Below are 23,342 nucleotides of genomic sequence, written 5' to 3' on the forward strand. Positions count from 1 at the left end.
CCAGAGGATCTGGCTCCGCTGGTAGTATGATAGCTGTGCCCCGCAATAGACCCTTCGTAGAGTTTTCCCGACCTCTTCCAGTAAACTGGAAAACTGATGTTTTCTGAACAAGTAAAGCTGATATCCAAACTTTTTAACAAAATACTCATCCGAATGTCTTTAAAATTTTATGCCCGTCCTCACATCTTTCATTCACATTTCACGCTACACAAAGATTCAATTTATGTAAATAACATTTAAGTAAATAAATAAACTCATTTGGATCCAATTAAACAGCGGGCGATTGCCGAAACAAGTTGGAGACGCTTCGAATTCTTACTCAGAGAATTTTCCTGTTGGTCGCTAAGATAATTCGATTTCAAAATATTTTGCCAACAGGCAGTGGCCATCGTAAATATTTCAGGAAGAAGTCGTTTTGAAAATTATCAATGGATCGCGGAAGAAATGATGGGAATTTTAATGGAAGAAAAATGACAGAATGCTTTCCTACTTTGGGAGACGGGGTACGAAGGCCTGGGAGGGGGGATATATCAGGGAATCAGGGAAGTGATTTCTAACTTATCTGAATTGAGAGTGATTTATTTATGATATATTCGAAAAAGATTTATCTTTTCTCAGAACAAATCTTAAATTTGACTTCAAGGAATGTTCGGCTCCGCACTTTCTCCGAAAACCACTTTCACCCTTTCTGGTTTCAGTTTGCCGACCTTGGAGGGCATTCACTGCCAGCTTCCAAAATCGCTTCTCGATTATTCATTTTAAGTCTTTTTCCTACAAAACGGTCATTTCTCAAGCTTTCTATTTTCACGCTATATAACGAAGCGAATATTACTTCACTGTTACTACCGCACCCCTTCCCCATATTCTCCCTCGCCATACGCTACCTCGTTGTCGCTTTATTTTTCTGTTTCAAAATATTTTCGCTTTTATGATGAGCAGAAAACACTTTTGAGTTTCGAACACTATTTTTTTCTCCGTAAAAACATCGGAATGGATGCAGATCTAGGTTCCTCCAAAAATAGATGGATCCACTCAGTTCAGCGGGAAATACAGAGATTGTCGGTTCTACCGGTGGAAATTCTGATTTTTCCTGCGGAAATTGATTTATGTGATTTATTCAGTGACTTTGTGCTTTCTAATGGGCGAAGGAGAGTAAAATTCGTTGGAATTCAATCTTTTTGTGTGCAGTAAATACAGAGTGGTTGGAAGATGTCCTTGAAAGGGTGCCTTGTGGTGCTTATAGTGTGCAGTGTAGTGACCCTGGCGACTAAGCCACAACGTCTGCCGGTCGGTAGGACCTTCCCCTGTATCTTTTTGAAGGATACTCTCGATGATCAAGTGCAATCTTTTTTGGAATTTAGGATTGATCTTGGATCAGGATGAGCAGGAATTGGAGGTGGCTTTCCGAGCATCTATAAATCGCGTGAATCAGGACATGAGCCAATTTGAATTGGTGCCAATTGTCCAGTATCTGTCGAGTGATGAAAGTGCTACGGCGAAACGTGTTGGTGAGTAGAATTTTTTCGTGTAACGTTTTGTCATATCTTATGGAGCATGGTTCATCTGGAAGAGCTACGTATTAGATAAATTGGATTAGATATAATTATACCATGCCACAACGGTTCAGGGAATTCCAACAATAGTTCTGAAAAAAAAAATGCTTCCTTCCTAGGTCGTTAAAGGAGAGTAAACCTTACATTTAAAACTACTGAACAGATCTAAGTGGGTGTAACGTATCAAGCATGCCGCGAGCAGTGGTCCATGCTGTCTGGGCTGCAATATGGCAATGTGTTCCCGTTTTCCTCAGAAGTTCTCGGGAGGCCCACTCCTCCTTAACGACTCGACAATATTGATCTCTAGAGTCAGCCCGGAAAATGGATTTCACTGTATGGAAACAGTAAAGCTAGCTTTTTTTGTTAATGTGTGATCTATCCACTGCCATTTCCGAGTTTAGCCGTAGGGGTTTCAATGCGTTGACTCAAGGAATAAAAAGAAATCCTTTTTTACTTATACTGACATTTTTTGAAGAAGAGGAAAATGTATTTTTAGACCACTTAGAGGATTATTATGTTCCTGCTTGCAAAAAGTGGGAGATGTTAATGGCATTGGTACCCCCTCAGGGGTCGTTAACGATTCTTAACGGGTCGCTTATGATACGGGAAGTGGTCTCTTCGAGTTGGCCGAGCAAGTAGTTTTGACCCCCTAGTTGGTATAATACCTGCGTCCTAGGTAGTAGGCTCGAGAAAGTTTCTCGGTGAAGAGCGGGGACACACTGGGAGTCCTCGAAGTCGTCCACAACTCCTTGTCGATGTCAATGGGGTGATGTGAGCCTAGCTCTGCTAAAGTGGTAGTTGCGGTGTGTATCACAAGCCAGCCCCTTAGGGACCCTGGTCGCGTAGTGTGCATTGAGCCGGTATTAGTAGATCGTGTTGCCCCGAGGGAGCGCTAATCCGTCCATGAGTTCCGGGATCAGCGAACCGTAGGTTAGGCCTCAGGGAACTGGGGTAAGGGCTTTGTCCCCGAGGGTATACCTATTCCTGACTATTGCGGCCCGTTCCCTTGCACACGATGCGCTGATAAGCAACTTAAATGGCGAACAAAAACAAAGCAAAAAAATGGAGAGTGAACTGGCTGTGTTTATATGCAGCACGAAAATGCGCCGTTCGTTCCAGCGCCCAGCGAAGGACGCAACAAATGTTGAAATACCCAACGAGACATCGGGACGCGCAGACGGACAGAAAGACTCGCAAAGTGATGTGGCACCTGCAACGGAGACAGGAACCCAGAACATTACGGAAAGAGGTACAGTGGAAACTGCCGAAACTAACCAAATGGCTTCGAATATAGGCCCAGTGGGTGGACTGTCGGCTACTTTGACGCAAGCTGAAGAGGGAAGGCTTATTAAGAAATGTGCGGCAGTTGTGAAGTGTATGCGATCTGCGACGGTTCTCCAGAAAAACGTCAGCAAAGGGGTGAAAAACGGACTAATGGAAGTGGATGAGCTCCTGGAATTTCATATTACAGGCGGATATGGAAAGTAAGAGAAAATCCGCGCCTCCCGACGAGGACACCACGAGTACCAAACGGATCGCAGACAGCTCATTGTAGAGCGAACTGGGGAAAACACGAAAGAAGGAAGGGGCATCTGAAGCAGACTTCACTCAGATACTCTCCACGGTTCAAAAGAAGAAGGCGAAGAGGAACAAGAGACAACAACACGTCGCGCCATCAGAAAAGCCTTTGCCTAAAATGAAGGTGGATACAAAGGACGGAGCACCAAAAAAAAAGGTGGGGAGACGAAGGATGACTGGACCGCCAGCTCTACTTATTAGACCGACGGAAGGCAAGACTTTTGGGGAGGACTTCCGTTACAAGATCAAAACCCGAAGATAACGGAACAGAAGTGTTCTCCATGCGTAAAACGAAGGGTGGTGGAGTCCTAGTCGAACTAGGCCCGAGGACAACAAATAAAGTTACGTTCTGTGAAGTAGTCAAGGGGGTTCTGGGAGAGAAAGCTTTGGTTTCCAGCCTGGAACCCACTTGTTCTCTGGAAATCCGAGATCTTGATTGCCTCATAGAAAAGAACGAGGTTGAAGAGGCCATTAAACGTGAATGTCCGGAGGTAACCAATGTTCCGGATTGCGAAGTCCGAAGGCTGTGGTGGAAGTTGCCGAGCAACATGCGAGGAAGCTTCTAAACAGCAGGAACATCAGAATTGGTTGGGTATTGTGTAGGATACGAATCCGGGCCGCCCCAACCAAATATTACAGATGCTTGGATTATGGGCACACATCTGCAACCTGTCGAGGACCTAACAGAAGGGCAACATGCTGTAAATGCGGCCAGCCATAAAGCCATAAAGCGAACACTTGCAAAGAAAAGAAAAGGTGCGTCCTATGCAGGGACCGTGGCGCGACTGATGAAAACGTTATGCACACTGCGGGCTCGGGACGGTGTCCAGTCTTCAGAGCAGAATTGCAAAGAGCTAGGATACGGTCATAATGATTCGCATCCTACAAATCAATATGTACCGGAGTGTAATCGCTCACGAGTTGTTAGCGCAGTTTGCTGCGGAGATCAAAGCTGATTTAGTACTCATCAGTGACCCAGTTTCATGGCACCCTGACATATCAGGTACCGTTCCCATCTGGGTTCGGGACGGCACCCTCTTTAGGGTTCTTACCCAAGGCCGAGGGAATGGTTTTGTCTGGATTCGGTGTTCAGGGATAACATTTTTTAGTGTCTACCTTACGGCGAATGAGACGACGCCGGACTTTCGACGCAGGCTTGATGTTTTGGAGGACGCGGGGGTAACTTCAATGCTAGGGCACTTGAATGGGGCATGCCTAACACCGACTCTAGAGGGAAACGAATTCTGGAAAGGGCGGCGAGAACAGGACTAGTAGTTCTAAACACCGGATCCACCCCAACGTTCCGACGCCCGGCTGCGAGGGAAGCATTCCAGACGTAATCTTCGGGTCGGAATCGATGGTGGACCCGACCAAACCGCTTGCTTAAAAGAGGGCACTTTCCCCGCTTGTTGGAAGGTGCCGAGGCTTGCGCTGATCCATAAGGCGGTATGATGAGTTGCCGTCATCATACCGCCATACCGCTTGACACTGCTTGAAAAGTGTTCGAAAAGCTCTTCGGAAATAGACTCGCTGAAGCGATACCCTCTGCGGGGATTTATCTCCCCGGCAGTTTGGTTTTAGAGTAGGGAGATCCACAGTTGATGGTGTCATGCAAGTTGTGAATGCCGTTCGACGAGCGGAGGCACATAGCTGGCGTACTTGACGTTTGGTGCTCATCATAACGCTTGACGTCAGAAACGCCTTTAATTCCGTAAGATGGAAAGACTTTCTAGGCACACTAGGCGATACTTTCCACGTGCCGAACTATCACTTACGGATATTGCGGGACTATCTAAGGAACCGCTCCTTGCTCTATGAAACGCTAGAGGATCAGAGGAGGATGGAGGTCACGTCGGGGGTAGCACGGGGATCCTAGGGCCGGACCTTTGGAACCCTTCCTATGATAGTCTACTTAAACTCGACATACCAGAAGAGTCGCGCCTGGTGCAGATAGTCAGATATGCAAATGATGTTACGGCGGTTGTTGCTGGACGCACTGTCGAACAGGCGCAAAGCAGAGATGGATGACTACTCATGGTTTCAACCTTGCACTGGATCTTGATTAAAAAGAGAATTTCGACCTTGCGTCCCATATTGTTCGACGAGTCGATAATCGAGTCAAAACCAGCGGTAAAGTATGGGCTGACGCTCTTAGCAAGGAGGTATATCGTAAGCAACTTGCGCAAATACAGAGACGGGGAGCTTTGCGGGTGGCGCCTGCGTACGGCATTGTCTCTAAACCGGCCGTGATGGTGATTGCGGCTGGGATCCCCGTTGCTCTTCTTGCTAAGGAGCGTCAAGCCATATACAAGCGCAAGGAAGCCAAGAGAGGTGATTGCTCGTGAAGAGCGGGAACGCACTCTAGACGAGTGGCAGCTCTCTTGGCAAAATGGAACTAGAGGCAGATGGACTGCGCGGCATTTCAGGTAATGCGAACGACGCGCTATACCCCACCAAGGGGCGAATGGCAACCATATAACCTCCCCGTTTCGTGTGTTATGAATAGATTATTTGTGAGACCACCTTCGAGGTTTTAGCGACGGAAATAAGATCAAAATTATATATGGAAACTAATTACTTAAAGCTGGTACCGGGATGCAAGCAATCATAATCCTAAGATTATAGCCGGGGATCCCAATTCATGGGCTGAAAATTGAGCAGCCGAGTAATAAGCGCAAGCGGACGTGTACTACCCGAAGCTCTTTTTTCGCCTCAACTGCACTCGTAAACACTGGAAAGGTAAGTGAGGAGGAGGTGCTTGAAGTAGATAACAAGGTTGCAGTCAAAGTAGTGCTTAATATGCTTGCCGAGGCATTTAGCACAAGTCTCAGAGATGGTGCACTTTCCACCCAATGGAAGCAGCAGAATCTAATACATATTCCCAAGCAAAGCAAACCTTAAGGCGAACCTTCGTCCTGCAGGCCGATATGCCTTACCATAAATAACACTAGTAAATTATCAAAACGAATAATTCATAACATTACTGGAAAGGAAGGGGGCCTCTCAGAGAATCAGCTCAGTTTTTAAAAGAGGTGGTCTACGATTAGGGTTGCTGAGAGGAAATCTGAGCCCCAGGTGAAAATTATTCCAAAAAATGGGGACCCGGGTGAAAATTATATGGGTCTGGGGTAAAAATTACGTCGCTGGGTTGTCATAGCGGAAGGTCGCCATTCAAATCTTACTGGTGGCAGAGCGATTTGCCATCGTGACTAGAAGTCGGATACCAATCGACTCAGTAGAGAATGAGTACCTAAGTCAAATTAGGGTAATAATCTCGGGCGAGTGGAATGCTGCCTCCTACAGTGTACTGTAGTGTACCATTCCATCGGTTTTGAATGAAGTGCTCTTTAAGGCCCTGATCCAATTGAGTTGTTGCGCCAACGGTTGTTAATGATAACAGTCGATGTAAAGAGTGTTTTCAATTCCGCGTGGTGAGGTAAAATGCTACGAATCAAATGAAAGATTGTCATGCGGAGTCCCACAAGGGTCCATCCTAGGCCCATTCTTGTGGATAATTATTTATAATGGAGTACTGGCGCTAGATTTCCCCTATTGGTGTGGCCTCCATTGGTTTCGCAGAAGACTTTGCTGTGCCGATTGTTGCACGCTTCCTCGAAGAGGACTAAATGCGTCATTCACCTAATGATGAATCGGACCACTTTCTGGTCCATGGGCTCCGCGTTTTGAGTTTCGTCCAGGGAAGAGGCAGCTCATCAGACGTTGCCTCAGGGTCTATTCTGGGAGGAACGTGACCGAAGTGGTTAGCAGATGTAGTTCGCTCCCTTTTATTAATATTAATAACCAGAAATAATTCTTCTTTGGTCCGATTCACCATCAAATGGATAGCGGATTTAGGGCTGCTTTAATTTCAAACAGCTTGTATAAACTGTTTCACTCGAAGCGTCTCACTATAGGGTCAAAGCTCTTATTGTACAAGACTATGATCTTGTTAGTCCTTATGTATTCCTCGGAGACTTGGGTTCTTAGCAAAAAAACTGAACTCTTGGCTGCGTTCGAGAGAAAAATCCTTCGAAGAATTTTTGACCTCTTCATTAGGATGGACGATCCCGCAGCCTACACAACGACGAACTCTATGAGCGATACCATGACCATCAAGTTGTGGAGAAAATCCGGCTCAATAGGTTACGGTGGGTAGGTCACTTAATCCGTATGGATGAGGATGATCCCACCCGGAAAGTCTATAAAGGCAATATCTGTGGTAGAAAAAGAAGACGGGGCAGACTCTGTCAAGATGGAGCGATGGCGTAGGTCAGGACGCCAGGTAGCTTTTAGGGATATCGAATTGGTGGACCTCGGCGCAAAACCGGGATGTCTGGAGTTCCTTATTAAGGCGGGCCTAGACCGGATATCGGTTGTTGCGCCGTTGATGATGATGATGAATGCCGATTATTTTGCTTCAAGAGGGGTGGCTTTAACCGGCACCAGAAATTTTTTTAGGGATTAAGGAGTCCTAAGTCAGCATTCACTTGATGTTGGTCCGAACCGTTTTCATCCCCTTTTAATTTTTCAACTTTGGGTGTTAAGCCCAAAAAGAGGAGCCTGGGGGCAAAAAGAGTGGGAGAAACTTTTCTCTCTGTTTGGTCAGGTACGAGATCAAGTGGATGCGGACTTAGGAATCCTCAATCTCTAAACAAAAAAAAAAAATGAAACAAGGTTATACTGGAAGTTAACTCCAAAGACGGGAAATAACTCCGGGTACTGAAAATAGACGCCTGATTGTAATGGACACTAATTCTTACTACTTAACGAACACTTGGAACAATCTTACAAGGTTGAACGCGAATTTTGGAGAAGGAACTAACAATGATAGCAAAATACCCGATTTTTATCAAAGCTTCAACTGCTGGGTAAACTCTACATTTATGTAACCTCATAATCCTAAGATCATAGCTGGCGATTTGACTGCATGAGTTGAAGAATAGCGCTGGAGGCGCGTCAATGAAGACAATACACACAAAGACCATCAGGCCATCATTTTTGAAACCATGCCATGTATTATAATAAATTTGCCCCGGAAGGCTCCTATAAGATGGGTAGGCAGCACTTTAAGTGACTATGTAAGAAAACTGACACGGACCACTGGTTTGGCACCCACAAAACAATAACGCCGTAAATCAAAGGAAAACGCCCATCACAGATACTTGCCCAAAGTTGTGTGTACCGCTAACCTTCTCCCTGTCGAGAGAGACCCAGCCGAAGTTCCAAAGGTAAGTGATGAGGAGGTCCTTCAAGTTGCGAAGAAAATAGTCGAAAATAAAGCGAATAGCCTAAATAGCATCCCCAATAAAGCTCTTAAGACATCAGTCGAAATAGTGCCTAATATATTTGCCGAGGTATTTACCACATGCGTCAGAGGAGGAGTATTTCCCATACAATGGAAGAAGCAGAGGCTAAGACTTGTTCCCAAGCGAAACAAACCTTTGGGCGAACTTTTGCCCTACAGGCCGATATGCCTTTCACCATAAATAATATTGGCAAATTATTCGAACGGTTAATCCATAACAGATTACTTCTGATTGCTTGGAAAGAAGGTGACCTGAGAATCAGATCCGCTTTTGAAAGAGCTGGTCTACGACCGATGCTGTTAACGTGATGACTGAGACCTTAGAGTGGATATCCGGGCCCGGGGTGGAATTCATGCGAAAAAAGTGGGGAAGGGGTGGAAATTATATAGGTCTGAAGTAAAAATTATGCTTTATCTGTTTTTTCAGTGAAATTTGTCCTGTGGGCCCCTGATAAAAGTCCAGGTCCCCCCCATCGTTAGGGTGAAATGCTCTAACACACTTCAATCCACTCCAATCAAATTAGGTGGGCCGACTTCTTAATCGATAGGCTTTTGTGCTACGAAGCAGATAAAGAACCGAAATCATATCGACTGACATGCGGAGTCCCACAGGCATCCGTTCTAGGCATGCTCTTGCGGATAATTATGTATAACGGAGTACTGACGCTAGATCACCCTATTGGTGTGGCCTCCATTGATTTCGCGGAGGACACTGGAGTGCTGGCTGTTGCATGTTTCCTCGAAGAGCCCTAAATACGCCATCCACTTTAAGTCCGACCGGACCAATTGGAGAGAAACTGCCTTTTACTTTCTGGTCCATGGGCTCCCAAGTTTTGGGTTTCGCTCAGGGCAGAGGCAACTCATCAGACGTTGCCTCAGGCTCTATCCAGGGAGCAATGTGACCGAAGTGGTTCGCTTCCTTTTATTAATCCGCAAAGACATCATGGGTGCAAATTATACCCAGGGGAAAAACCGCCTAGTATTTCTGGTCGAAGCTGAAATAATTCTTGTTTGGTCCAGTCCCCCATCAAGTGAATAGCGGATTTAGGGTTTCCTTAGTTCCAAACAAGAATTATTTCAGCTTCGGCCGGCTTTTGGCGAGAAATACGAGACCGTTTCCTCCTTTCTGGATATAATTGACACCCATGACGTATTTGCGGATTAATATTATAGAAGCGAGCAAACTACCTCTGCTAACCATTTCAGTCACGTTGCTTGCAGGGCACAGGCAATGGCAGCGTCCGATGAGTGGCTTCTGCCCTGGACGAAACCGTAGTCATCTGTCAAAATAAATTTTCTAGCCTGCATTCAAATATTGAGGGGTGATGATCGACCAGATGCCGAATTTCAAGGATGGTCAGCTCGATTCTATTATATGCAGCCCCAGTGTGGGTGGATGCACTGCAATAGAAAGTAAATAGAAGAAAAATGGAAGCTGCATATAACCTGCTGCTATTACGCCTATCGAATAACATCCGACGAAGTGGTTTGCGCAATAGCAGGGATGATCTCTAATGATATCCTGGTGAGAGAAGGTCAACGGCTTTATGATCGAGCGTATCTTATCGGAAAATCTCCTGCCCGGAAACGGAGGTTATCGAGCATACTTTCATCGATTTGGGCATGATGATTCACCATATTGTCCCATGTGCTCGTATATTGTTTAGGACGCAGAACATGCCTTATTTCAATGCCCGAGGTTCGCAGTTCAACCGATGAGAACCTAATATCCGAAAACATCATGCAGCATATGCTGAAATCGAGAGGAATGGGTACTGCAATCGAAAAGGTGATAACAGCTATCCATAAGAAGTTTAGGCAGGAAAAAGTCACTCGGATGAAGGAACAAGCGACCAACACGAACGTCAACTGGTGTACAGGATAAATTCTGATCCAGCGTCGCAAAGTAATACCATATGAGTGTCCCATGAAAAGGAGAAGATGGCTTTTCACCTTCTATCGAAAAAAAAGAAGAAAAGGGAAAGATTACATTGGACGGTGGATAGAGGGCAGGTGGTAGACGACAAAAGACAAAATATGGAGCACAGTGGGCAGGGGACAGAGGACACTTGGCAAAGGATATTGGAGAAAAGGCAAAGGGCAGTAGGCAGGGGACAGAGGATACAAATCTCAATTGACAATGAAAAATTGTCCTAAAATGTTGAAGGTATACATACTGCGACTTGCAGAGTTAGGAAGGCTGATATAGTAAGAAAACCAGAACATCCTAGCACAGGAACACAGTGACCAGTTGGAAACCATTCAGTAAAACGCTGTCTGACCAGTTAAACAGGATCAAAGTGGAATCCGTTACCAGACTAATGGATTTTGGATTCAAGTTTGCTGATCTTTTTTGAGGGGCTTTCATTTTAAGACGTGGCTATCAGCTTAGTTTAAATAGGACGGGAGCTTGCTTTGGATATATGCTATTGTGTTCTTACTTCAGGGGTGAGCTTCGAATATAGCACTGCAAGGTTTTTCCTTTTTTAAAAAATTGTGAGGTACCAGGCCTTTTAGAGAAGTGAAACCTCATGAACTCTGGACATAAGATCCTTAATAGAGTTTCCCTGGGTCCTAGAAAATACGGAATAGTCTCAACGAATTGACAGGGGTTTCAGGAAGCCCTCACATCACCAAGTTGGTAAGGACCTTAATTTGTTAGAGACTCATCAAGTACCAATTTCGATTGTTATTAGGTTTTCCATCAAGAAAATATTATTCAAAATACATTTAGCTGCTTGCAACAACACAACATCCCTAACAGACTCAATACTTTCTCTTTCAGTATGTGATCTTGTCGCCGATGGAGTGATTGCTATTTTTGGACCACATTCAAGATCCACGAACGGTAGGCACCGCTCCAATTTGAATTCTTCTGAGATAATAGGAAAAAACGTTGTGCGGGAAGCGCAGATGTTTTCTGCCCAGTAGTCTAATGACCTTCCACGTACATTACATAGTCCGCAGCATGTCTCATGCATACTAATTTTAGGAATTGTGGCATCCATTTGCAATGACTTGCAAATTCCGCATCTTCTGTACAGCTGGCAGGACGAGGAAAAAGATGAGGAGAAAGTTCAGAGGAATATGACATTGAATGTGCATCCAGACAGTTTGTTGCTATCACGAGCCTATGCTGAATTGGTTAAGGACTCGGATTGGAATACGTTTATTGTGATGTATGAGACGAGAGAAGGTGAGGTCGAGGTGAAATCCTTGCTTCCTTTTTCAGAAGGATATTGAAATTGTGACCTATAATGGAAAAGGTGACTCAAATATGCATCCATACATTTGCAGGCTTACTTAAACTTCAGGACAGTCTCCAGGTCCATAAGCCTTCATCAACCCTTTTCGTCTTCCCGATGGGCATCGAGGGATCTGATTATCGTCCTTTGTTGAAGCGCATAAATGCAACTAGAGAGATCAATTTCCTAATTGATTGCTCTCCTTTGTCAATGGTTCGATTGCTGAAGCAGGTGCAGGAATTGAAACTTCTGAAAGACAATCAGGTATGCATGCAGTCATTATCCGGGATTAGTTTATGGTTTAAGTGATTGATCCTTTTCAGAACTACTTTTTCACCAATCTAGATACCCACACTGTCGATTTCAGTCAATTCGGGGTCATTGGAGCGAATATAAGCTACGTCCAGTTGTATATGTCTGAGAGATTGCTTCGTCGAGCCATCTATGACTGGACCCAGTACGAAGAAGATCATGGCAGGGAGCTGACTGTTGATCAGCGAACTGTAACAGTAAGTAGTAGGGCTAAAGTTAACTTCCTTTTAGAAATCTTATTTTGATCAATGAAATAGAAGGTGGTATGAGCGAACATGCGATGCTTTTCATGATGTTTGCAGGTTGTTCAATTCGAGATGTGCTGGTTTTAGGTCACAAGTGGAGTAGGTTGTGGTGAATGATCCTATGTGGATCTATTGAAAACAACCCCAGTAGTTTTGGTATTAAGTTTACCCTTTTAAAAGCGTGGGGGCAACTTTGCAATTACTTGAAAAAGAATGGTTTTTGGATCCCGATATGTCTAGATGCTGGTATGACCTTGAAAATTTGAAGGAGATGACGAAAGCTTTACACGAACGACAAAGGATTAGACTCTTTGTATTCCGAGAATGAGAAAACATTTCCTGGGACTCGGAGCGTTGTTCCAAATAGCATCTGTCCTGGGCCTCTTAAAAAGCTATTTGAGGGTCGGGTGGGACTCCCGGTAGTAGCTCGCGTAAAAGGGATGTCTCAATTTCATAGGAGTACCGTCTTGAGCGTTCTATACAAGTGTTCAACCACGCCGTTCGAGTTCAGGTTATACACCTTTGTTCTAATTCGGTTGGCGTGGAAGTGCTTGGCCAGTTTAATGAAAATTGCTCATTCCAGATTTACTGTGAGTATAAGGCATTGGCGAAGTTCATTGGTCTAGAAGAGGAACGGATAGCGGCCACCTGGTAAACCGGTAGATCACGGTTAAGCAATGTTGCATCCCTTCGACTCGCAACAGCTTTATTATATTAATGTGTATCTGGTCGAATCGGTTGTCTGATACATCGAAAGATCCCAAGACGCTGGCTGCGGTTGTGACGATTCACCTTGGGGCTGGCATGGCTGGTATTGTTGTTGAGCGACATCTCATCGCATGACTGGCCAAATGTACTTCGAACTTTGGCTCTTACGCTGAGGTGCGCCAAATTGTGAAGAATGTCGAAGGTTCGTGCAGAATGTGGTGGTCATCGATGTCCAATATCTGCAGTTCCAGCTTCCGGAATGAATGTATAAGGCATAATGATGGCGCGCGTGCGAGAAGGGGCGTTTGCAATCTCGCTATCTATTTCCTTCGTAAACTTAAGTTACCTTGTGGTGCGGGATGTAGTCCAGTTGATGCGTTTGTTCAGGCGAGGTATTGCCCCAGCAAGGGCGGTGCATGCCAGCGGCTGATGGTCGGTGAAAACCGTATGGAAATGGCTTACTGGAATGGCGTTTTGCTGCTTTGGAATGCAGCTTTTGACTCGAACGTCCTTGGCGAATATTCGTTTGAGAAGCTCATTCAATGGAGCTTGCTTACTAGCAGTCCTCGGAATACAGCGCTGGTAGAAAGCATCCCTAGAAATCACGGAGTTCGGATGCTGCCTGTGGCCCTGCGAAATCCTCGATGGCTTGGACATTGCGCGGAGAAGGCTTGGTACTCTTTTAAGAGACGAGGTATACTACTTCATTCCTGCCCAGGATGCATTTGTCCGGGTTGATGAGCAATTTCGCGAGAAACTGGACGGAAAGCTGTTGCATACCTTGAAGGTGCTTTTTTTTACCTCGGATGCCGATGAGGAGGCCCTTGGGCGAAGAAGTCCGTTGAATGCTGATTACATACTTGCGACGATGAATCACCAGGAATATGAACGGCGCAGGCCCAAATTCAGCGTGATCGTGTGCGTACCGAATGTAGCAATCGACAAAGCGTTGGCTGCGTGGAGAGGAAAAGGTTGGCACTGGAGTTGATTTCTTTTGATAACAACGTTAACAAGCAGCTAGATGACGAATGCTGAGTCGATCAGGTACTTGATTCAACTGTTGCGGTCGAATATATGCAGGCGGTGTTCTGTGGGAGCAGTAGCACCGGAATCTACCATCTGAGTGAGAGGTCGTTTTTCTAGCATCCCTGGTTGTAACTGGTGAAGGACCAAGGCGCCTTACATTTCAGCTCCTGCGAGCCATACGATTGGTGATACTAGCACCAACAAAGGCTAGATGCTCTTCGATGACGGAGATGACAACCTGGCTTTCCACTGCGTGGTCAGGAAGATTAAGTGGGCCATGATGAGTTGAAGCACAGCCAATGCATTTTTCATAGGGTTGATCCTTGCTGACAAAACTGATGCTTCTGGTGCGTACTGTCTGCGGAGATTCCAGGAAAACGAGCTTTTCTATGAGTATTGATTGCAGGTTGAAACTAGAGGCCTTGAGCATTTTGAGAATTTGCTGATGTTAGGGGAGCAGCGGGTACAGCCCCTTTATCTGCAGCATGTCATGATAAGGGGCAGCGAAAGTTTTTACCGTCAGGTTTCAATACAGTGACCAGCTGCAGCTGTCGGTCTGGGGTTAATTTCCCAGAAATATGGAAGATGGTAGCATGATGTCGCTTCGATTCAGACTAGACGTTCTTGAACTCTCATCTCTGTATCCGCCAGAGCCAGGAAGCTAATATCCTGAGAAGTTGCTTGCATGAATTACTTTTTTTGGTTATTATTAGATATTCCGCTTTGATAATGGGACTGCATACCTATCAAATAGAGTACTAACTCACTCTTCTCCGCATTTGTGCTAGAAGCGCGCTAAAAGTTTCCGGTTAGAAATCCTCTGACTTTGTAAAAAAGGATGAGTTCTTGTGTGGGGAAAAGCTCCAAAGATAATTTGATAGTAGTACAATCAGAGCCGCCTCTCGGTAGATCTCATGATTGTCTTGCATATCTGTATAGCTCTAATACACATAGATAGATTGATACTAATGATAAAGTCAAAAGGAGATTCAGTCCACTCGTTGAATTCCAGCTGGTTCATAGGGTGTGCCTTATGTTGGTGTCGAAGCCTGTCAACAGGTTAGCTTCATTTGATTTGATGATAAAGAGTAAATGCTGTAGCTCCTCTGGTGGTGCCGATTGGTCGTGACCCATGTAAGTCTAGGGGTCAGATAAGTGAGCGGATCACAAATATCGTTTAATTGTCGGAAATAAAGCGGAAACGAAAAAAGCCTGTAAGCTCTTCCTCTCTCGCATACAAGTTATAGATCTATCCCGATCGATATATCTTAGCTATACAATAGTTTTTACTGTTTGCTTCGGAATCTTTTTATAAGCAAACCTTTAATCTACTATTCCGGTATAAGGTCATCGGCGACGTTTTTTTCCGTGAGGAAGACCAGCTGGTTAAGGCACTTTGAATGCGGTAAGTTGGTTGTCAGTATGGATAGGTGTTTCAGCCGAGATATTTCATATCTGCCAACATCTCGCTATCACCGTTGACTTCATCCAGGATGATTCACTTAGGTGCCTGTTTTCGAGTTTTCCCCTGTTTTTGCCCTCTTTCTTGGCGTAATAGCCCTCAATATAGACAAGCGTTCCTTTTCCCGATGATGTGTTTGACAACGTTTTCCTACAAACATGGCTTTTGGGTTAAACATTTGTCCGAATGGGGAAAGATCCACCCTGGCAACTTTGGTCTCCAATGTAAAGACCTTAGATGAGACCGGAGAGGCCTAGGGAGTTTAGAGTCGGAATATTCAAGACTAGGTAGTTCCCAACCAGTGCTGCCTCACCTAAGCTGGTTTCTGGAATGTGCGCACGTTCCTCGTCAGAGAGGGTCCTCAGAATGCTCGCTCTCTCCAATTCGAGTGAGAATTCCAGGGATATAAGCTCGAAATAAGATGGTGGGACTTTAGAGAATACTGCTCTGCTTTTTGTGGCAATGTTCTTTTGAACTCTGGAAAGCTAATTGGGTGCAGACACGCATCCGGTGCCGGGTTGTTGTATAGTACTATGCACCAATGGAGACTCCCGATATAGTGGAAAAGGATGCTTTCTGTAGGTGATTACACGCCGTTTAGGAGAGGATTCCTAAAGGTGAAATTGTGATCGCGATAGGTGACCTGAATGCCAAGATGGGCTCTAACAACACCTTGGTCGGTTATGTGATAGGGAAAGGCGGTCTGGGCGATTGTAACGATAATGGTGAGAAGTGTGTGGATTTCTGGAGCTTAAACCGCCTCATCGATGGCGGCACATTATTCGGTCACAGACTTTGCTATAAGGTCAGTTGGGTTTCAACTGACCGACACCGTATGAGCAATCAGATTGACCTTTTTGTGGTCAGCAGTAGATTTAAAAGATGTCCCATGAATGTGCGTAAAAAGACAGGCGCTGACATCAGCCTCAAAAGGAATCACCATCTGATGGTCGTTTGCGTTCGCTTGCGTGTTGTTTGCGCCACTTTTCGCAGAGTTGAAGAGCTGGCTCTCTCTAAATTCAACATGTATCGGCTGTATAGTTCAGCTGCCGTTTGACAGTGGGCGAGCCATCTTGCTGATCGGACGGCAGATATACTGAGTTACCTGCTTGAGAATATCAACGGGCATGGAGCCATTATTAAAAATTCTCTTTTGTCGGGGGCTACACATGTCGTTTGCCATGTACCAAAGCGGGGCATAAGATCTGGCTGACTGCGGAATTGAATAGGGACTCTATCTGGATTGTTTTATGCAGGAGGGGTATTTCTGACAAATTATTAGCTATTATCAGAGGGAGATATGATGTCGCAAAATGTCCCGTGTTGCACAAGTAAAATCTCAAAGAAATCCAAAGTCCAAAGCGAAGTCTGTCAGGCATGAAGGAATTCAATGGGCGGTGACATCTTCTCTCAAACACCTCGACTACGTTGATGACATCTGTTTGCTCTCTTACCGATCCATAGACCTGGCTCTGGATTTGGAAAGAGAGGCAAGTGGAGTTGGACTGAAGATAAAAACCTATAAAACCGGGTCGGGTCATCGCGCTCTCCCTTTCTACATTAGGGGCAGAAAACCGAGAGTGTTGATCAAATTATATATCTAGGAAGCGTGCTCTCTTCCGACGGTGGCAGCGAACGACCTGATTGTAATGTATCATCTGAGTGTGCTGGCTTGACATTATTGTAAACGAAGAAGTGGGGGCACACAGGCCTAGCAGCCGCACGCGATGTGATCGGAAGGTGGTGGTGATGACGAAAGGACAAACATTAAGGAGGGGCGATAATTGCACTGGTGGTTACACCATGTAGTAGAATCCACTCTCTCAGGACGGCCGACGAGGGGATTATCCCTGGTGCATATGGCGCAGAACGGTGGAGAAGAAGTGCGGGCGTCCCCGGGGAGTCGGGGGGAAGCTGAAGTGTATTTTGGGGTAATCGCGAGCGATGGCGTGTCGGTGTGATTGACGGGCTATACCCAACCAACTGGTAAATGACAACCATGTATATTTCCTGCGGCTTCCTGTTATTGTATTATTAACAAAAGCTTGGTACTCAGCTTTCCACTTTCCATCCTGCTTGTCAACAGTCTCAAGTAGAAAATGGATGGTTCCTCTGATACTAATTTTTGAGAAATTTCTTTAGCGGTTTTCAGTTGCTGCGCCTGGCGCCATTTCATACTTTTGTTTTTTCGCTTCCGATGTTAACGATTTCGGTGGTAGCAATTACGTTAATTTTGACGACAGTGGATTCTGGGCTATAAACGGACTGTTAGTCTTGAGTCCCAATATGCGTGATCCCACTGTTTTTGGCTTAATTACAGAGGCACTGCGGCTAGCTCTTCTGACAGAACCGAGGCGAGCGCAGACAATCCGCCCTTTTTCCGATGATATGCCCGACAAAGCTTTCTTTTCTACCAAACTCGTTTTTGGTTTAAAAATTGGCTTCATACTTGGTTTGACGAGTTTTCCAGAGAAAAAGTACACCCTGCCAAATTTAGTCTCCAGGGTAAAGACCCTAGGTGAAACCGAAGGTACCCACTTCATGTAGAGTCGAACTACTCAAGACCTAATTCCCCCTTGATAATGAGGGTTTCGACGTATGCTGCTACACCTTGGCTTGGGATCCAATTAATTTTTTATTGACAATCAGCCAAGCGGATTTTTGGTAGCTAGATGAATTCATCAGCCTAACGCGCTCTTAGGTTGTTTGCTATAGGGTTGCTGCAGTTCGGGAGGAAAAAGGTAAGGAGGGATCAATGAAGGTTTATTCCGTTGTCTTAATTGAGCAAAACCGCTAGTGTGAACTCATCTCCAAATTTGCTGGTATATAATTAGGTCATCGGTACCATAGTGGTTATAGATTCTCGAGAGAAACCATTTTGGGCGTTTTCTAGCTCGTGAGGTCGCTTAATAGAAAGTTTTTCACTAGGGCACTGGTTGCCGTTGGACGTAAACATGATGGACGATCGTGCGTTCACTTTTCTTTGGATGAACCTTTCCGAATGCCAAGACGTTCAGTTGAGCCCTTTGGAGTTTTTCATGTCCGGTTTTGTTCCTTCGATTAAGCGCTGGTTAGAACCAAAGAAGACCAGTCTGCTTTCTCCAGCAATAATGTCAAATCTTTCGTCTCCTTGTTGTTATAGATAGGGTAGCCTCAAAAGCGAGTTCAGAAAAAACCTATACTTTGACGAGTAACTTATTTAATGCTTTCTAGACGACTATGGTTTTGATGCATGATGCAGTCGCATTGTTAGCGAGTGTGCTCAAAAAATGGTATACTTTCGAAGAAATTGAACTACCTAATATTGACTGCAACTACGAGGAGAAATGGAAATTCGGGGCGGAGCTTGTCGACCGAATGAAAATTGTAACTATTTAAATTGTGACCCACTTCTTAGCGGTGATATTACTCCTTCCTAACCTTCCAGCTTACCCGTAATAAAACTTTAGAAGGGGATGATGACACCTACATTACAGGAAGAATGGATCTATCAAAATACGGAGATCGTAACCAGTTTAGACTGGATTTCACAATACGTTATGGCGAAGCTTCCAAAAGTAGTTCATGGACCCCTGACAAAGGAGTAGTTTTCTTCCAAGAGGGACCTAGTAATGAGAAGATCATAAGCCAAGCGATTCAGAACAAGACCTTCATTGTCACCACCAAGCTAGGAGAACCTTTTCTAATGGAACGTAAAAGTCCGGATGGTGTAGTCTATGAGGGGAATGCACGCTATAAAGGATATTCACTGGATCTAATACAGAAGTTGTCGGAGGCTCTGAAGTTTAAGTATGAGATTGTCTTGGATCCAGACGGCAAGAACGGCGAGTATAGGAAGGACCAAAAAAGATGGAATGGGATCTTAGGGCAACTGATTGATGGGGTAGCTATCTTTCTCTTATAAAGATGTTTACAATTTTAGGTACTATACTATAACTGTCTTTCCCAGAATGCAGACATCGGAATCGGCGATCTAACAATCACTGCCGAACGTAGACAAGTGGTGGACTTTACAGTACCATTCATGTCATTGGGTATTAGCGTTCTGTATGCTGTACCGAAGCAGGAACCTCCAAATATTTTCTCATTTCTTTCGCCATTTTCCTCGGAAGTGTGGGTCTACACGGCAGTTGTTTACTTGGTGGTATCCATTTTACTGTTCATGGTAGCCAGGTAAGATAATTTAGATTAAGTTTAAAATATATGTGCCTGAAAATTCTACATTTTTGATTTCGCCAGGATATCTTACCTTGATTGGGAAAGCCCACATCCTTGCGATGATGATCCTGAAGAAGTTGAAAATATTTGGAATTTGCCAAATGCAACGTGGTTAACTATGGGCTCTATAATGACACAGGGCAGTGATATATTGCCGAAGTAAGTTGGATGTATTTCTTTTGAGATCTAGGACTACCAAACTGTCTTGTCCGGCCCTAAACATTTGTGATGCTACTGCTAAAATCTTCTAATTGCAGAGGTGTCCCTATGCGACTGGTTGTTGGAATGTGGTGGTTTTTCGCTCTCTTGTTGGCTGCATCCTACACTGCCAACTTGTCTGCTTTCTTGTCTAAATCTAGGATAGACGTGACTATAAAAAACGTTGAAGATTTGGCAGGTCAAAATAAAATTAAGTACGGAGCGATGAAGGGTGGAAGTACAGCTGCATTTTTCCGGGTAAGTATCAGAGTTTGAGACTGCTTCCAGCCATTATACTGGGGTCGTATTACGCAGGAGTCCAATGAATCACTGTATCATCGCATGTGGGTGGCCATGGAAAACGAGGTTCCGTCGGTGTTCACCGAAAGCAATCAAGGAGGTGTTGATCGAGTGTTGACTGGAAAGCGAAAATATGCTTTCTTGATGGAATCTACCATGATTGAATACGTTACCCAAAAGTACTGTGACTTAACCGAGGTGGGCCAAGGTTTCGGAGATAAGTTTTATGGTATAGCCTTGCCATTGAGTAAGTTGCATGTGCGATCTGGAGTTGGGATAACTGACAAACAAATCCTTTGACTTCTAACATTATAGATTCCCGTTATCGTTCAGAAATTAGTACTGAGATCCTTAGGATGTCTGAACGCGGTGAACTTTATGAACTGAAAAATAAATGGTGGAAGAATGCTGAAAATAGCGAAGAATGTGCTGCGGATAGCAATGCATCTGATGACGATTCATTAACCATTGATCATGTCGGTGGTGTATTTCTGGTATTAGGTATTGGATGTGTTCTGGCGTATATAATTGGAATATGTGAGTTTCTCTGGCATATACAGGACGTTGCGGTTCAAGAGAAGGTAAGTCGAACCAGTTGCATGTGACCCCTTTTTATTCTTTGATATAGGCCCGGCCAGCTGACAGTGTAGTTTCTAAAAATTAATTGTTTTCTCTTTATAGATCACTCCTTGGGAGGCTTTAAAAGCTGAAACGCTTTTTGTACTGAAATTTTGGATTCGTCATAAACCAATCAAAATTGAGTCGTCTGGGAAAAGCTCTTCGTCTTCAACGTCTTCATCTTCGTCATCATCATCAACGTCCTCATCGTCACGATCCAAACGTTCAGCTAAATCCAAAAGGAGTCGAAGTCGCTTTTCGGAAACAAGGAGTGTCAATTTTGACGGCATACAACCGAGTATTGCTAATTATTCAATGAAATCGACAGCTAGACAGTAGAATTGGTTATTTTGGATAAGTAGGAACGCGTTGTGAAGATGTCATTTGAAACATAAAATTTAATTAAAAGAAAGGAATCTTGAAGGATCAATTTCACACATCCCTTGTATCCTTCTATAGCGTTTGCGTGCAATGTCGTCTAATCCTAGATTTCTGGTAATATCCCTAATTTGCAGCGTCCTAAGTAGGAGTTTTTCGGTGAAAAGTGAACCGCGAGTGACCGGTATATATCAGAATACACCGGAGCTGTCGAAAGTTCTCTGGCGATCTCGATGGGGTGATGTCAGACTGTCCTAAGATGGTAGTTGTGGATCACCTCTGCACCTCTGGACCCTGGTCTGGTAAAAGTGCAGTAAATTTGTATAAGTGGACAGTGTTGCTCTGAGTCAGCCCCGATCAGTCTATGAGCTCAGCTAAGTATAGGTCAAGCCTCAAAGAACTAGGATAGGGCATTGCTTCTGGCTTTTGCAATTCGCTCCTTCGCGCACAATGGGTTGATACAATATTCACGGATAGAAAAAATACTAAAACTAAGGAGACAGTAATCGGCCACTACGCCCAGGAGGTATTATTGACGCCTGGTAAGATTTCAGGGTATGCGCAATCAAATAAAAGCACAAAGGAGGTCGTTGAAACTGACCTGATGGGTTTAGATTTTGGTCGAGAGGGAATTTATTGTCAGAGCTGAACAGTCATGCTTCATTTGGAAATTCGCGGCAGTTGTGTGGCGCATGACGTGTTCAACCTTCTTCTAGAAAAACTTCAGGAAAGGCTTGATGAACTGGAGACAGCAGAATAAGCGTTAAGAGCACCACATGCGCCAAACGGAAGAAAGCGAAGAAGGGTAAGAAGAACTACTAATGATGTAGTCATTCTTCTTACCCTTCTTCGCCACATCTGCTTTGACGCGATGGGTAAGTGTATGAATTACTGCCCATGGCTTTAGCTTTGCTAGGACATCCTGAATAAAAAGAAAACCCCGACCCTGTAGTTAAATACTTTGGAATAGCACTCGACTTTAAGATGTGCCTTGTCGTATATCGGCTATTTGCTCGTTGGGGGCTCCCTTTTCTACGCCTCGGAGGTGTGGGCTGACCCTTTCTGCTAGATAATGTACTGCTTTTTGGCGTCTGCCTACCGTACTTTCTCAGAGCCGGTTGTGATGGTGATCGCAGCAGTGAACCCCGCCACTCTTCCTGCTAAGTAATGCAAGATTATCTTTGAGCTCAAGGAGGGAGACTCTAGAGGAGTGGTGGCTCATGACGAGTATAAAATGAATGAGTGGCAACTCTCTTGAGGAGACAAGTCAAAAGAGAAATGGCTCATCGGAAACTTAGGTCTACGGCTGGACGTAAAGCATGATGAAACTGACTATTGTTTTATCTACTCCTTTTAGACAATAATGCCAGAGAGGTGCCGAGTTGAACTGACAAATTAAGCCATGCTAGACATTACGTTCGTATTTTCGTCAAGGTTCTGTTTGACATGTGCTCCCTAGCATTGCCGTTTTAAGACATTTTTATCTGTGTACTACTTGCCTTTCTGTAAATCGTGCAGAGAAGGTGCAGATGCAGAAGATGAAATCAAAAGTGATTAAATGCTATATTGACTGCTGGTAGCCGAAAATGTGTTCTTTGTAGGTTGAAACGAAGGGTGGGGTAAAAATATCTGCAGCCCTGCTAACACGGCTTGGAGGTAATAGTGATACCTAAGATGAACTTTTTAACGTTTTTTGTAAAACAAAACCTTATTTACTATGGAGATGAAAGTTGCTCTAATTTTCATTACACTAAGGAATCGAAAGCTTTTTTTAAATCAAGGAACCCAGGTTTTGGTATTAGGTTGTCTGCACAAACTATTCGATTTCTGAACTATTATATTATGGAAGCCAGAAACTGTATCGTTACTTCCTCAATATTGGTCGACCAAGATTTGATGGTCCCTCTTAAGATTTTGGGTCACATTAGAAGGATGGAGATAGGTTTCTAGCCATCAGAAAGAATGAGGCGGCCTGGGCACAGTAGTATCTCGCAGTGGAGTTGGGTTCCAGCATGAAATAATTTCGAAGGCTGAATAGGAGGTTGGGATTTTGACGGCAAGTTGACTTCTTGCCATTTATAGCTTGAGGAAAATGGGAATGGGAGTTTTTTCCTTGTTGTAGGATAGATGATTAGGTGGGGGGTCAGACCTTGAAAAGGATCAAATGAAGGGGATGTCACTAGTATGAGGAATTCT

General features: G+C 44.5%; 1 protein-coding gene across 1 annotated transcript; it reads left to right on the forward strand.

The window, feature by feature from the left end:
* The first annotated feature begins 1,047 nt into the window (after positions 1–1,047).
* On the forward strand, positions 1,048–21,153 carry LOC119653158 (glutamate receptor ionotropic, kainate 2-like). The gene is made up of 14 exons (XM_038057698.1): positions 1,048–1,291; positions 1,362–1,508; positions 11,222–11,284; positions 11,429–11,632; positions 11,734–11,945; positions 12,005–12,190; positions 18,648–18,800; positions 18,862–19,317; positions 19,384–19,607; positions 19,674–19,811; positions 19,910–20,108; positions 20,166–20,397; positions 20,466–20,731; positions 20,832–21,153. The coding sequence occupies exons 1-14, from the start codon at positions 1,210–1,212 to the stop codon at positions 21,105–21,107; spliced, it is 2,838 nt and encodes a 945-aa protein (XP_037913626.1). The 5' UTR covers positions 1,048–1,209; the 3' UTR covers positions 21,108–21,153.
* Positions 21,154–23,342: the final 2,189 nt, after the last annotated feature.

This window comes from Hermetia illucens, chromosome 3 (assembly GCF_905115235.1).
Source record: "Hermetia illucens chromosome 3, iHerIll2.2.curated.20191125, whole genome shotgun sequence".
Classification (NCBI taxonomy): Eukaryota; Metazoa; Arthropoda; class Insecta; order Diptera; family Stratiomyidae; genus Hermetia; species Hermetia illucens.

Bases quoted from the DNA above. Each gene is read 5' to 3' on its own strand.
- LOC119653158 (XM_038057698.1), top strand. From the start codon at position 1,210: ATGTCCTTGAAAGGGTGCCTTGTGGTGCTTATAGTGTGCAGTGTAGTG. The intron at 1,292-1,361 runs GTAGGACCTTCC...TTTGGAATTTAG, and splicing joins GCCACAACGTCTGCCGGTCG to GATTGATCTTGGATCAGGAT. The intron at 18,801-18,861 runs GTAACTATTTAA...CTAACCTTCCAG, and splicing joins TTGTCGACCGAATGAAAATT to CTTACCCGTAATAAAACTTT.